At 45.9% G+C, this 16,007-nt stretch overlaps 1 protein-coding gene across 9 annotated transcripts in view; it reads right to left on the minus strand.

Annotated features, from left to right (window-relative positions):
* Positions 1-16,007, minus strand: part of L1CAM (L1 cell adhesion molecule) — a 95,044-nt gene that overhangs the window by 22,082 nt on the left and 56,955 nt on the right. For all 9 annotated transcript variants that reach the window (XM_077921689.1, XM_077921688.1, XM_077921685.1 and 6 more), the window contains 10 exons: positions 15,539-15,698; positions 15,324-15,452; positions 14,568-14,665; positions 13,182-13,379; positions 11,831-11,901; positions 5,181-5,400; positions 3,965-4,080; positions 2,811-3,030; positions 1,487-1,609; positions 1,028-1,210 (listed from right to left, as the gene is read on the minus strand). In XM_077921689.1, coding sequence (XP_077777815.1) covers positions 1,028-1,210; positions 1,487-1,609; positions 2,811-3,030; positions 3,965-4,080; positions 5,181-5,400; positions 11,831-11,901; positions 13,182-13,379; positions 14,568-14,665; positions 15,324-15,452; positions 15,539-15,698 — 1,518 coding nt within the window. The remainder of the gene's footprint in view (positions 1-1,027; positions 1,211-1,486; positions 1,610-2,810; positions 3,031-3,964; positions 4,081-5,180; positions 5,401-11,830; positions 11,902-13,181; positions 13,380-14,567; positions 14,666-15,323; positions 15,453-15,538; positions 15,699-16,007) is intronic.

A 16,007-nucleotide genomic window follows, 5' to 3' on the forward strand; every position in this document is an offset into this window, starting at 1 on the left:
TTACCACTATGTCAGAAACAGGAAACTATGGCTTGCACTTCCCCTTCCAAATCAAAATTGCAAATCAGCTTCAAATCATGGTTTATCATGCACAAACCAAAGCATGTTGGTTAGGATGAAATGACAAAGCACTCTGTTGCTGAAGAGGGAGAAACTAACTGATACAGGGCACATGAGGGGACGAGAGAGCATGCAGGACTTGTTCACATAGTGCTTTATCACTTGATGTCACTTCTGAAACAAGCCATAATTATCTATTGGCCCTTGAACCTGCAAGTCCCTGACCTTCATGTTGGGATCAACACAGGAATCACTCTCTTTGCATGTGGCGTATGGACATCAGGTATGCCTACTGAGTCCCCCACAAAAGCCTTTGTCTGGGAACCTTTGTCTAAAAGCTGTGCCAGGGACTTTGAACCTTATTACCAACAACGTAAAAGAAGGTCAGTGAGAAACCTTGAGTACATTTAGCAAAACCTGGAGGGCCAAAGGTTCCCCATCTCTGACCCAGAACATACAGCTGTATCCTATAATCTCTAAATGTGAATACAATTTCTATTTGAATTTCAAGAGTATTTTTTTTAAAAAGGAGCACACACACTATCACCAATCCAGCAAACAAATACATCAAGGATTATTCAAAAGTCCTCCTCACGACCTGTTCTTATTCTTTTCAAAGCCACCTACTTTAACTTACAAAAAACAAAAACGGCAAACTATGGGTGGCCATGGGAGCAGTGCCCAAGGGCCAGGCTATGGCAGGGGGGTGGGGGTGGCCTTGCCCCAGTTTTGTGCTCCTCGTCCTAAGCAGGGAGTTTGTGCAACCTCCACAGGAAACATCTTCTCTTTCTCTCCCTGGGTTTGACAGGGATGGAGGAGCCTGTGTGGCCCTCTGGATGCTCTTGAACTCCAACTCCCATCAGCACCAGAAAACATAGCCAGTGATCCGGGATGACAGGAGTTGTTCAACAATATCTGGAGGGCCACAAGTTCCCCCTGGAGGGCGTATCCATAAGGCTTCACTTACCTGACTCGCGCATTGCATGCTCTTCCAGAACAAATGGCTCCCCTGGCCCCACACTGGTTTCTGCCCATAAGTACAACTTGTAGGGAGTATGGGGGGCAAGGTCAGTGAGGTTAAAGTCATTGTGTTCAGCACTGATGCTGTAGGAGGTGGATTCCAGCGCCGTCTGGTTGGCCGTCTGGTTGGCTAGGCGCAAGAAGGCAGAGAGGGTTGGAGCATTAACAATTAGGGTTGTCACTATTAGTTGTCACTACTGGCAGTATTACAAGTAACAGTAGCAGCAGTATGCTTAAAAACACAATCTATACCCCCACATCCAAAGTACAGTATGCTTTATTTTTACTTAGAATATTTTGGGCTGTTTTTCTGGACAAATGCCCACTCAAATGCCTCTCAAGCCCCCTAGTGTTCCACAGACCAACCTCACTGCAAGTGGCCAGACAAACCCTTCCACGGACTCACCTTGCTGGAAGGCCAACTTGTATCTCAGCAATTTCCCATTGGGGAATTTGGGGGGCGTCCACTCCAGTTTCAGTGCCGTATCCGAGATGCAGTCCAAGTGGAAGGATGCTGGGGGGCTGGGCACTGTGTGTGGAGGCAGAGAGAGAAAAGGAGAGTGAAGATAGTGAGAGGAAGCATTTGGGAAGAAGTAGGCCACATGTGGTGAAAAGAAACACTCCCATTTCAGAAGTTTCTTGGGGCTAAAAAGCTGAAAGTGAGCACCAAGAGACCAGACTCTCTACCCCTGGATGTGGGAAGCCCAGGTTCATATCCCAGCTCAGGCTCAAAGTTCACTGGATTACCTTGAACAAGTTACTATCTCTCAGCACAACCTTTTACAGAGGATTAACAAGCTCCATCTTAGTTAAACAATGGGATAATGTTTCAGCTTCCTTTCTAAAGTATCATTAGATTATCTCATACACAATTACATAAACATGGTCTATCAACAACAACATGATCTTGCAGATGCAATAAGGAAACTGCTCCCTTGAAACATATGTTTATACAGTGTTCAGTTTTGGAAAAGTTTTTTTGTGGAAAGTATTAGGATGAATAAATATCATTGTGGGGAAAGAATTAAAAATTTCAGAAGATAACATCAGCTTAAACTATAGTTTAACCCTAATATATGGGGCTTGACAATCAGTCAAAATAAATGGATTCTCTGTGCCCTTGAATCTGCAAAAACATTGATATTGATACATTGGAAGGACCAACATCCGGCCCTCTTCAGTCAGTGGATAGATGAGATGACAACTCTTGCAACTCATGAACAGACTGCTTTCAGACGAAGATTATTGCTTGGGGAAATTTAATGATATTTGGAAAGTATTTGTCAAAACCATAGTGACACATGAATACAGTAACTTAAGGGAAACAATTAGCTTATGCAACTACACATATACAATATAGTTCTGTAACCTTAATTATATTTTATGGTTATTTTGTTATTGCAGTTTCCCTCAGTTTTTAAAAATGTTGCAATGTATCCTTCTTCTTTTTCCCTTTAAACAACAACAACCAACTACAGAGGCCTGTTGTAGGATAAAATGAGGTTACCCAACGTGTTACGCTGAGGTTTGCTGGAATTTTTGTTGTTATTACTGTTATAATTTCTGTATGCCTTGGTACTTGCATCTAACAAAACAAGGACACAGAATGCGGTGGGAGGGCTCAGCCCCTAGAAGTAAGAGGAGCATAAAGTTAGCAGCAGGTTAGCCATATGCGTTGAGGGGAAGATAAAACGTGGACGGTTTGAGGGTGATGGGCTTCGGGCACTTACCTCCCTCCGGGGTGTTGAACTCCAGGGCCTCATTGCGGGGTCCCTCGGCCTGCCCATTCAGCACACTCATCTGAAGTCGGTACCGGCTCCAGGGCCTGAAGCCCCCCAGGGTGACTTGAGACACATCTCCCTCAATCTCCAGGTCCCCATGGGGGTGGGGGTGAAGGTAGACCTGACGATGGCTGTGCTCTGCCATAGTCCCAAAGTTTGAATAATAAATCTGGAGAAGGGGGAGAGAGAGGAACAGAGATTTTACCCCCAGTTCTGTTAGCCACACACGCACTCACAATTGTTTGGTTCTGGCACCCTTTGTGCAAAGTGCCTCTTGCCATGTGCAGACTGCCTCCCTGTTCCAAGAAGAAGGTTTTTTAAAAAACCTGATGGGATGTACCTTTGATCATGTAAAGAGTGATTTTGCCCTTTTAATGGTACATAGATTAAAAAAATTATTCTTATTCTTATTATTATTATTCCCCACCTTTTCTCCTGACAGGGACTCAAGGCAGCTTATAGATAAAATAAGAACAGTTTAATCTATAGGGGCCCAGAATGTTTCTGAGCACATCTTCACTCTTTCTCAAAGGGCCTTTTTTTAAAAAAGCAAGGAAGCAACATTTTATCCTGGCGTTCAGTGCAGTGAATGTGGCAGCTGGGCAGAAGGATGAAATTCTGGCTGGGACAGTAAAATTATTGTGAGTTGGCAGAGCTGTTTTGCATTGTACTGAAATCCTTTAGGCCAGTCGGGTGTGTGTACACTCAACTAATTTTTTTTAAAAAAAACATACAACAATAATTCTGCAGAAAAGTACTGTATTCCAAATTCTGCACCACAATTTGCTTCCATAAATTTCTCTTATTTTGCTCTGATTTAGTCTGCAACGGCTTACTATTTTGAATAATTTCGGCTGCAATCCTATACCACCTGACTGGGAACCAGGTCTTATTGATCTCAGTGGGACTTCTTTTATGGTAGATATGTCCAGGACTGTACTGTGCTATTATTTTGGTTTTGCTAGTGACAGAGCAGCATTGTAATGGGTCCAGGGAAATTTATCTGAAGAGGGGGATGTAAGTTCTGAAAACAAACAAGTAAAAATGAACAGACCTCTGCAGATGCTGCCTCTCCCTGCTACTGAGGTGAGGTTTTGCCCTACCTTAAATCCCCGGAGGTGGCCAAAAATTTTCTGTCTGTGAAGCAGGGTCCAGGAAATCTTGATGGTTGTGCTGTTGATCACCATAATTCCCATATTCTCAGGGACGGCTTCGGGTACTGTAGGGAGAGCAATTCATCCCATTCAGATGTGGCCAGGCCAGAAGAGAGGGCCTGAGAGCTTGAGCAGGCCCAAAACGTTTCTCTACCTGAGAGCAAACTGGCTGGACTGGCAGGCGGCTCTTACATCAAGGCTGGCACAGGGACAGTGCCCTTGGCTGCGCCTGAGGGGTGTCAACTAGGCTGAAGAGGCTGCCTTGGGCAGACACCTCACCATATGCAGCAGTGGCTCACCTGTGGCCCAAAGGTCCCAGAAGGCACCCAAAAAATCACATTAAGGGCTCATCCACACTTCTGTTTGTCCCATGATTTCTAGTCAAGGGTGCAAGGGGGGGTGTTGTTTCTCCCCCAGCTTTCCCTGGGAAAACCCACTGTTTTCCTCAAGTCCTCAAAAATGTGTCAGCATTTTAGTGCAAAGTTCTCCTAATACATATATTTCGCTATGCAATTTTGCCTAATATACAAAGGTTTGCAAGTGATTATGCCTAATACACTGCATGTTATTTTCACTAATATATGATGTTTTATGCACACTTCCTCCTTGGAGAACTGTAGCACAAAATACAGAGACATGAAGAATGCAAATGACAGCTGCCTTTCAATTTGCATACTGCATATTGTTTCGGAAAGTACACTGCTGCTACCATGATATCTGTTGCTGCCACCGCTGCCCACATGTCCCGCTGTGCCATCACTGTGTGCCTTGCCATGTCTGCCACGGCCGAAGAAGTAACACTGCCGTTCATGCCGATTTCCACAAGACCCAAAATGGGCAGGATCTCACCCACAATCGTGTTGATTTCAATATGTCTGCTCGGAGGTAGAGCTTGGTTGGCCACAACCCTGAATTAGGTAGGTTTGCATTAAAATCTGAATGGAAGTGAGCTTCTCCCCCAAACCTAGCAACAGCAGAGCCACACTTTTTCCGATCCTAGTAAGACACGCGTGATGAAATATGCCTTTTTGAAAAGGTGTTCTGCTGGCTTTAACCTGGCTTTGTTTGAGATGTTCCTACCTGAGGTGGCCTCGATGGGTAAAAATCCACGCTTGTCACTACATCTGCCCCTTCCACAATAGCAGCTCCCTCACTCCCATCTCACCTCCCTCCCCAGAGTAGCCAAGAGTGGTGTGCGGTTCAGGTCCTTTGCCAAAGCCATTCTGCGCCTGCACTTTAATCTCGTAGGGCGAGAAGACAGGGGTGTCCGTCACCACCACAGGGGGGCGCTCCACCTCCACCGTGTTCCATTGCTCGTGGTTCCTTGGTCGCCACTGCACAAGGTATTTCAGCACTGGGGCGTTCCACTCCCTGCGAGGCAAGGGCTGAAAGGGAAGGGGTGAGGGTGGGGTTAGAGGAGGTAAAGGAATGGGGAACAGCAATGCTGAGCATCAGAGCACCTGCGCTGGGTCAGGCCAGAGGCCCGTCTACTCCAAAAGCAACCAGCCAGGTGTCTCTTAGTGCTCAGAAGCAGAGCAATAAATGCATGGAGCTTCCCTTGCGGCTCCTCCCAGCTCTTTTCGCCTCTGTTCATGCAGCTGCCACTTTAAACCATCATGGCTAAGCTCTTTGGCTAAGACGTATCCTGCGTGAGATCGTGTGATCCTTGGGGGAGGGATCAGGGGGAAGCCACCAAACCTTATTTCATTTATTTATTTAATACAATTTATACACTGTTTGATTGTAAAGAAAACTTCAAATAGTCTACAAAAAAAGACAAAACAATAAAATGGAGGGAAATTCACAACCATACTTTAAAACATACAAAAACAAAATTAAAATACTAAAACAGATTACAATCACCTCATCTGATGATAGTGAGTTCTGTACTAGTTATGGTTAAGTGATGAAGTACTTTTTTCCCCTTTATTTTGGCAAACCTGGTGTTGGGAGAAAATGGAAAAGCATTCCCCCTTTCACTCTGGACTTATCCACCCTTACCTGTAACCCCCTTCTGCCCAGGCGCAGGTCCAACACTCCATGTCCAAGCGCTTTCCCAGGAAAACCCGCTCTTTAAAGCTGAATCACAACAAATGGGTTTTCTGTGGATTGCCTTTTGCTCCAATTCAGTTTAAAGAGCAGGTTCTTGCAGGGAAAGCTTCAGTGACCTACTCAAGAAGCACCCAATGAGCTCTGAATTCAGATTGCCTTGGCTAGGTCTGCCATTTTAGCCACTGTCTCTCCTTCAGCCCTGAGGCCACAGCACGACAGGCCCCAATCCTGCAGTGGGGATGCTTGGAAAATATAAGGGAATTCCTTGTAGGCCTGCCAGGACAGCAGCTGGAGAACCAGTGGTTTACTTTCAAATGCACAGAACAAGGAGCTCCTTCCATGCCCACCCCAGACCTTTTCTCCACCGTCTTCCTCTGTTTGCATGCGCATACAAGAGAGAAGCCAGCAGAAGGATCACAGGAGGAACTGAGTTACCGGTAAATGGATGTCTGGGTATGAGCTTGGCTGCCCCACCCGGAGAAGAAGGGAAACTGCTGCATCCTCTTCCCACGCCCACCCACCCCTCCTGGTCAAAGGGATGCATGAGCATTGGGGTCAGGAGAAAGGGCTTGTCCAGCAGCCCAGACACTGGAAGCCTATCTTTCTAACTCCTGATGTGTGGTCTTAGCTCCAAAAGTTGGACACGGCCCCAGAGAAACGTTGTGTCAGAAGTGCCACACTTTCCCAAGGGTCCAGCAGGGGGAGGCCGTAGCTTAGAAGACCAAGGGGGGCCCACCTGAGGAAAGGCTCTATCTTCCCCACTCCATGCTAGGCTCCAGTGTCAGATTTACATATACGCTAAACAGGCTATAGTTTAGGGTCCCAGTCTCTTGGGAGCCCCCCAAAAAATTAATGGGGAAAAACTGGATGTACATTTCCAAAATATAAGATAAAAAACAAATAAAATAAAACCTACATACAGTAACAGTGGAAAATGGCTTTAGATACCTATTAGGTCCATAAATTACCATAGCATATCTTCAACACAAAAAACAGCGACAATTTGTTGTTGACAAAGGACAGCTGGACATATAAAGGGCCCCATGACCTTCAGTAGCTTAGGGCCTCATCAAACCTAAATCCGGCCCTGCTAGGCTCTGAACAATTATGGGGCCTGACACCTTTCTTCACTGACCTTTGGCTCTTGCGATTTTAATCACTGCCTAAAGCAGAAATTGAAAAGGCAATGCTTTGTTCCTCCAAGACTTCCCACACAAGGAGGCAAACCTCGCAAGGTGCAGAAGGAAACAATATGGTTTGTTTTCAAGAGCACTCCATTTTTGCTGTTGTTATGCCTTAGTGGGTGTCAAGTGTAAGAACTCTTCATCAGAAACAATATGAACTTTTTGTCTCCTGAATAACAGATTTCCTTGGGCTGGATTCAAGAACAGGGTTCATTTAGCAGAAGTAGCACAAGGACTCCCACTAGCATAGTGGGGCTTTCCCCGCTCTCCTCCCCATGTGCCCCCACTTCCCCAATTCTACTCTGGAGGGTCAGGAGAACCCACAGAAGGAAGGAACACAGAGACTGTTTTCCTGTGGAGGTCGAAATGCTTGTTCTGATGGAACAATCTCTGCAGCGCAACACTGAATTCTACCCTTTGTCTTTCTGTGTGATAAAATGGGCTTTATGCACCCAGTTCTACCCTGTGCGAAAAATCCCACAGAGGCTGAAATTTAAGCTACAAGATGCCAATGAGTAGAACTCCCCATCACTTCTTTTTACTCCCTCACTACTAACAAGAGACTGGTCCACTTGCTATCACCTCCTGAGCAAAGCAAAGGAGAACTTCCCAGTTAAATGCTTCTGTTCACAAAACTTCTTACGAGGCTATGGAACTTTCAACACTTCTGGGCTTCTTTCCCAGTTTTACCCTGGGTTAAAGATCTCACTCTGGGAAGTCCCTCTAAGCTGAAACAAATACAACAGAGTTGGCTTTTTTGTTTACCCACTACAAAATAAGAGAATGTCTCGTTTGAGATGCAAAAAGTAATTTACTGCCCTGCACAAAGCATTCTTACACCTGAAACATGGAACAGCAGAAAACTGGAATGCTTTGGAAAATAAACCATACAAAGCCGTTCAGCACCTTGCGATCTTCACTTCTTTGTTCCTGTTGGGGTCTGGAACAGGTGCTGTCCTTCCTTTTTCATCTCCCCACTTCACCACTTAAAATTTCTATGCTAGGAAATGCTTCACCTGTAAATTTCAATCTACTGTGCCTTTTAGGCTGCTGTTGAAGCAGGGCAACCTGAAACTGAGGCTATGTAAAAATTAGTCACTTAAAACACTGCAAGGTTGTTAACCGGCCCGCCCACCCACCCCCCACTCCCTGCTGTGTTTCAAGCTCATTTCTTACACTTCTGTACACACCAAGTTGTGGGTGGGGATATTTTCACCCCATGCCCATGACCTGATTTGCTTCCCCACGCTGAACTCCAATCACTGGAGCTCTCAGCTGTGCATGTGCTGTCATCTGCACATGCACAACAGCTGTCTCCAGCATGCACACCTCAACTTAACCACTCCTTTCATTATCTAATTGAATGGAACCTGGTTTGAGGGAATGTGAATTCAATAGTATTCCTCAAAAAGCTGCAGAATACAATGGAGTGTGGCTAATGCCAGGGGTACTTCGCTTCAAACAACAGTGGGGGGCGCACTGGAGCTGGAGTAAATACTGATGTACACATGGCCTGAATGGAAAGTAAATTCCTGTTCTTTTATAGGGACATTTGCCAGGTACCATCCTTGTGGTCTTTTCGTAGCCAAGTGAAGACCAGGCTTTTTACTGCAACACGTTATACTGCTGAAGAGGGTTCAGAAACTTTGGCTGGTGCAGAATTTGGTGGCCAGGTTGCTCACCGGGGCAAGATGGTTTGAGCATATTACGCTGATCCTGGCCCAACTGCATTGGCTGCCCATTGCTTTCTGGGCACAATTCAAAATCCTGGCTTTGACCAATAAAGTCTTAAATGGCTCAGGACTGCAATACCTCAAAGACCATATGAACCAACCCAGACCCTGCAATCATCAGCCAAGGCCCTTCTTCATGTGCCTCTTCCATGAGAGGCCCAGAGGGTGGCAACATGAGAATGGATCTTTTCTGTGGCGGCTTCCCATCTGTAGAAGGCTCTCCCTGAGAGGCTCATCTGGCATCCTCACCACACACCTTTAGGCACCAGGCAAAAATGTTTCTCTAGAACCAGGCCTTTGGCTGATTGAAAATCCTATGGCCTTTTAAATGTGTTTGTGGAGGAGGAGTTATTGGTCTGTTTTTGCTCTCGTTTTATAATGTATCTTGTGTTTTCATTTTGTATTTTTATGTTGTGAATCACCCTGTGATCTTCAGATGATGGGCAGTATATAAATTTAATAATAATAATAATAATAATAATAATAATAATAATAATAATAGAATAATAGAATAATAAAAATAAGAAGCTGCTTCCCACTCCTTCACTAGATGGGTAGTTGCCATAGTTTTCAGGTAGATGTGGGTGCAGGATGCCACCAACCTTTTGAGAGTCATACAGCAGGCAGAAACTCAGCAGATGCTGTTTCTCCCTCTAGATGCTGGTGTGAACAGGTGTGTGAATCTGAACTTATTTCTATGATTTATCTCATATCATAAGTATAAAGACTGACATAACTTACATATGACATGAGATTCTCCATCATGAACTTAGCTTGACCATGGTACAAACCTGATACCAGCCATCATACCTGTATCCAGAGGTGGGTGCATGTGGCAAACTGTGGGGTTGGAGTCCTGGACTGCACCCACTTCAGGCTACAGGGATGATGACACACATGCATTTTTCTGTTCTTTCCACTTAAAAAGAAGAGAGAGGAAAAAACTCTCCCTAGAACATCACAGAGAGGTTTATGCTGAAAACGTTTCTAAACTTACATGCTTATTTCCTTCATTCAGCAATTTCTTTATTTAACTCGAGGGAGCATTCAGGCGCATTAAGTTCCCCTAAAGAGGCTGAAGTGATACACCACAGGTTGCAACTTTGCCCTCTGATGGGGAGGGAATGCTAATCCATACCCTCTGGTGTCCCAAACAAAAGTCATCATCAGGAAGATAATTGCTCTTGACAGCAGCCACCATCCTGGGTTAAACAGGAAATGGGAGCCACATGGCAACCCTCCCTCAGGGCCAAGACTGAACTGCGAGGGGCAACCAATGCCAGGCCAGCTGTGGTTAACACAGAGTGTCCACTCCACCGCCTGTATTGTGATAACATTTGTCTAGCTGAACTTGGTATATGCCTCCCCGAACGGAAGCGTCTGGCACCAGCTCCCTCCTGGGAACGCAGCCCACAGTTCTCATCATTATGGCAAGCGCAAGCATTCGGGGACAATGTCGGCAGCAAACACAGTGCAGTGCGAACATGCCGCCCCTTTGCATGGGAATGCAAACAACACAGCAAACCCAAACAGAGCGAAGATAATAAAAGGCCCAAGTGGCGTATGCGCACTGTGTTGCCTCAATAGAAACCCCCCACTCTGGCACCCTGTGTCAGCACACTCCATGTGCCACCTCAGTGAAGAGGCCAGTCTCTCACTCTCTCTCTCTTTCACACACACTTGCTCTGCAGGGCTGGAATAGCAGACACAAAAGAGAGACATGAATGCAGGTCCTCCCTCATGTAATTTGGGCTGCAGAAGACACAGGAAGTGAGAAAGAAGAAGCAGTGCCATTAGTCAAAATGTGTGCCAAGAAAGGAGAAGAGGGTGGCGGGAATCCCCTAGAACCAAGAGGGTCGTTGGCCCGTCTCGCTCAGGGGAAGATTATTCCCAGAATCCTAAATATAGTGGCTGAAAGTGAAATGAGTGTGAGCTGGACAGAGCCGGTTCAAATACCAACTCCATGTCAGTGTCTCTGACACCTGTAATAAAGGGTTAAGAATGCTTTGGCCTACTTTACAGGGTTGTTGTAAGGAATACTGAGATCATGTATGTGAAATGCTCTGAATGTTTTTTAAAAAAATGTTTGTTTTGTATCAGCTGGGATAAATTTAATCGGGATGGCCTGTGGTTGATTCGTTATGTTAGATTGCTTTCAGATTGACTTTGTTTAAAAGGGCTTTTATATGTAGTATTATGAAGCCCTGACTTTTTTGTTTGTACACTGAGTTTTGGGGAAAGTGGCATAAATCCTGCATGCAAGGAAAACAAACAAACAAACAAACAAACAAACAAACAAATCCTTGAGTGACTTTTGTTCAGACCTTAACGTCTGCTTGATTTCGTTCCACCGGTGGCTTCCGCTAGGGACAGGCTATGCATTGTGTTAGGTCCACCCCGTGCTGTGAGCGGCTCTTTGTGTTCTGAATTGTTTAGCAGACACATTGACAGATGCTGCAGCAGAGGTGCAAGAGCAAAGTGCTGAATATGTGATGTGAGGCATGGAGATAATAATACTGACCAACCTTACAAGGTTATTGTTAAGATTACAAGAAGACATTATGTGTGGCTCAGTTGGACCACACAAAGCAACACACATACAAAGCAACTAGCCTCCAGGAGCATATTGCTTGTGTGCCTTGCAGAAATACTCAAATTCACCTCAGAATTTAGGTTTAGGCAAAATCCAACAGCAACTCTTGCATCTGCTCAACATGCTGCTGTCAGCCGTGCCACTAAAACTGTGGAGGAGGAGGAGGAGGAGGAGGAGGAGGAGGAGGAGGAGAAGGAGGAGGAGGGGATGCAGGGATACCAAGACTAGGGCTGCAAGAGTATTTATATTTTACCGTCCAGGTGATGATCATATTAGTAGTCTCGTTCCCCTTTCCTTTGACATCAGATGGATTCCGCTTAGGGGCTAGAAAGTAATGGATCACAGTTAGGTTTGTTTATATATCAGCTCAGACAAATCACCCACCATGACTAAGAGGCAGGTAATGGCATTTTCTTATGCCAAGCCACTTGTTCCCTCTCTTTCTCACGTTTGGGCTGTGAGTAGCCAAAACAGTATCACAGATGAGGGAGGAAACAGCAGGCTTAGGGAAAATCCCAAGGTTTTCAGAAATACAAAAAATATTTAGGAGACAGGAGACTTAACAGAGGAAAAACCTTAAAACAGTCCAATTAAGATCTGTGCATGCTCAATGGCTATGAAATTCTGCCTGTTGCAGGCCGGTGGGGGGTTGGGAGGAAAGCCTGGTGTGGGGAGGATTGGAATAGGGGGCTGGAGCCCTGAACAGAAGCACTCTGAGCTGTAACATTTTGTTGCAGGGCCCCATTTATCTGTGTATCACAAGCACTGTTGATTCTCACAGGGCAGGGCTGGCTCAGTAAACTTTGGCAACTGAGGCGAAACACAAAATGCCACCCCCACCCCCCACGGCCACTGCCAGGGAAGAAGGGCCAAATGAAGATCTGCACCAGGAGCAAGGAATAATAATAATAATAATAATAATAATAATAATAATAATTATTATTATTATTATTATTTATACCCCGCCCATCTGGCTGGGCGGCTTTCAACAAAATATTAAAATACAGTAATGCATCAAACATTAAAAGCTTCCCTAAACAGGGCTGCCTTCAGATGTCTTCTAAAAGTCTGGTGGCTGTTTTTCTCCTTGACATCTGATGGAAGGGCGTTCCACAGGGCGGGTGCCACTACCAAGAAGGCCCTCTGCCTGGCTCCCTGTAACCTCACTTCTCGCAGGGAGGGAACCGCCAGAAGGCCCTCGGAGCTGGATCTCAGTGTCCGGGCAGAATGATGGGGGTGGAGATGCTCCTTCAGATATACTGGACTGAGGCCATTTAGGGCTTTAAAGGTCTACATTGGGAACAAGGGCAGGAGGAGAGTAGCATCTCCTCCTATTCACCAAGAGGCCGCTGTAGAGGTGGCATGGGGGGGGGTCCGCCAAGGAAGCAGCAGATTCGGCCTCCAAAGATCATGCAGTACCTGCTGCTGCCACCATGGCAGCAGTTGGCAATGGATTCCTTGGAGCCTGGATCTGCTATCCCTGTGGATCCTGCCGCTCGAGGCAATCGCCTCACCTTGCCTCATGGGTGGGCAGGCCCTGCTACAGGGAACGATGACACCTAAGCCCCAAACATGCTTCTCCTTGGCATTGTCGGCCTCCTTACCTGCAGGATTTGTGACATAGCTGACAGGGTGGGAATTTAGCGGACTGTCCCCATGATCATTTCTGGCCTTCACATAGAAGTTGTATTTCCTGAATGGAGAAAGGTGAAGCGTGGCCCACGGCTGGTTTCCTGGCACAGTGGTTAACTTTTCCATTTTTCCTTGCCCAAAGTTGCTTTCGTCACAAAATACAGTATACTCTGTGGGGAGAGTAAAGGCCATGTCAATATTTTGACAGACTAAGCCCCTCCCAGAAATAATCAAGGACATCACAGCCTTTGACTGGGAAGCCCCACCGCAACCAACTGGGAAAGAGATGCATTCTCTGCACATGCTCAGAAGCGTTCATTTTCCTGCAGCCTGTCTGAACACACCAACAAAAATAACATTGGAGCAAATGTGTGACTTAAACAGAGCTTCCAGTTCCAAGTGTATCTCAAATGAAGCACTGCATTGCTTCACACATAACACAGCAACAAACCCAGCAGGGAGTCAGAACCACCCCCTTATGGCTTTCTGACAAGAATACCTGCAGGAGACAAGCACTTTCTAACAGTTGTTTGTCACACTTGAGATGTTTAGTATAGAACACTTACAAAAATGAGCTGTGAGTCTAAAGCGCGTACTAATGAGATTCTTTACAAAAGGACCCAGGTACAAAAAGCACCTCAGTTTAAATGCCAAAATACATTGGTAGTGGCAGGAAAGTGCTATGATGCATTTACAGCCATGGTCCTTAAGGCCCACCTGGCTTCAGGATGATCTCGTTTTCTACCCTGCCTTCTATTGCAAATAATAATAGGGCCTTCGCCACAGGGAAACCACAGAGAGATGCCATTCTGCATCCACAGAGAATCGTGGCCAAAGATGCCTTTCAATTTGTAAAACAAGTTCAGGTTGCAGATAACTCTAGTATTTATCCTGTCTTTGTTTTAAATGCAGCTAGGTGTGGAGGACCTGTGGATAAACGACCGGGGAATATGGATGTTCTGCTGAGGTGATTTCAGGAGCTGCTGAGAAAGGAAGAAATAGGGGTACAGGAGGAAGATAAAGTTTATAGGCAGGAATTGGGGGAGGGCAAAGTAAAACACTGAAAGGGGTATCAGGCTAATTTTGCATATCAGGTTCTACAGGTTTTTTTAAAAAATGAAATCTTGAAATCTGAGGGTTATGATTTATTTGGTGGGGGGAATAGCTGCCCCCCCAGGCCTCCCCATCCTGCCATTGCCCATGGTATGACTGGATCCTGCCCTCCCACCCAAACACATCCCACATGTGAGAGTTCTGAAGAAAAGCCAAGAATTTGGAGGCTTTGAGTGAGGATTCCAAACTGGTAACATGGCAATGCTGGCTCTAAGCCCCACGGTGCACTCAGCCCTGTTTCTTACCCTTGATAGGCCTGTTGTGATCATCTCCTGGTGTCCACGTCAGCTTGACCTGCCAGTCCTGCTGCTCCGACAGTTCCAGATTTGACACAGGGCCAGGACTGCCTGAAAGAGAGACCATCATGCGAGCCATGACGAGGGAGCGACCGCAGGATGAAAGCCCCAAATCTTCTTTGTATCTCCTTTAGCAGTTTTCCCAGAGCTGACCCAAAACATTTTGGATCCTGAGATTAAAATTCCAAATGACAGCTCTGTCTCTCCCCACCCCACCCCATGGTATAATTAATGTTGTTATTATTTCACTAACTGATAGGGCTATCTAGAAATGGAAGTAGTTTTAGTTAATAAATAGTTGTCTTTTAAACATGTCTCTCTCTCCCGTGCACACATATGTCAATTTCCCCACAACCCGGACTCAAATAAAACTTGCTTCACAGATGCCTTTGGAGGCATGTTGAAGGATGTGCAATGTTTATGTACATCTCCCGGTCAGAAGAAGCATCACTTCTCTCTCTCTCTCTCTCTCTCTCTTTCTCGCTCTGTCCCTCCCTCCCCCACCTTGAGTTCCCCTTTATAGTAACACCAGATTCACCTTAAAACATCAAAAACCAAAAACATGTGTCCCAAATCTACCAGCTGCAGCCACTACCTCACTTACCATCACTTTGCTCTCTCAGTAACTTTGGAGTCTAAAGAACCCAAGACAACCATTTTACAAGAGGTAAAAGAACCCATATCTGATTTCTCCTTTTTTGATACTTGCCATATACCCAAAGCTTGGCACTTTTCTCCACAGAGTCAAGAGCTGTCCAAGCCCGGCAGGTGTATATTCCTTGGTCAGAATAGTCCAGGTCAGTGATGGTCAAGGATGTGTCATTGATGAAATACCTAGCAGGTGGATAAAATAAGAGTGCTTTGTGGTTTCCCTCAGTCCACAGGCCCCCACACAACCCTACCCTGCCCACACCACTCACTTGTCATTGTCAGCGGACTCCTTAATCAGCTGCCCTTTTCGGTGCCACTCAAGACCAGGGCCTGGGATGGTGTCATCGAACACCACTTTGCAATGGAACGTCACATGGCCACCCTTCTCCCCTTCTGTGTTTGTAGGCTCCACTTCAAACTGTGTGGCTCCTGGAACAGGGAGAGAATGTGGAGTCGTGGCCTCTCTCCCCACCATGCCTTGTTGTGGTTGGAGGGATGAGATCTCAATAGCCCTCATGGCTCCTCTTTCCCTATCATTCCACAGTGTGACTTGAGCACCTCCCATTGCAGACAGGGCCAGGCAACACATTCTCAGGCAATGCAACCTCTTAAGAAGTTCTCCTGCACACACCTCACTGAAATGAACCAGGTGACCACTTTTGACCTCTTTCCCACACTTTTACCTTGAATGGCACCCCAAACCGAGTATTCCTAAGGCTGCTCTGATTTAAATTACAT

This window comes from Podarcis muralis, chromosome 17 (assembly GCF_964188315.1).
Source record: "Podarcis muralis chromosome 17, rPodMur119.hap1.1, whole genome shotgun sequence".
NCBI lineage: Eukaryota > Metazoa > Chordata > Lepidosauria > Squamata > Lacertidae > Podarcis > Podarcis muralis.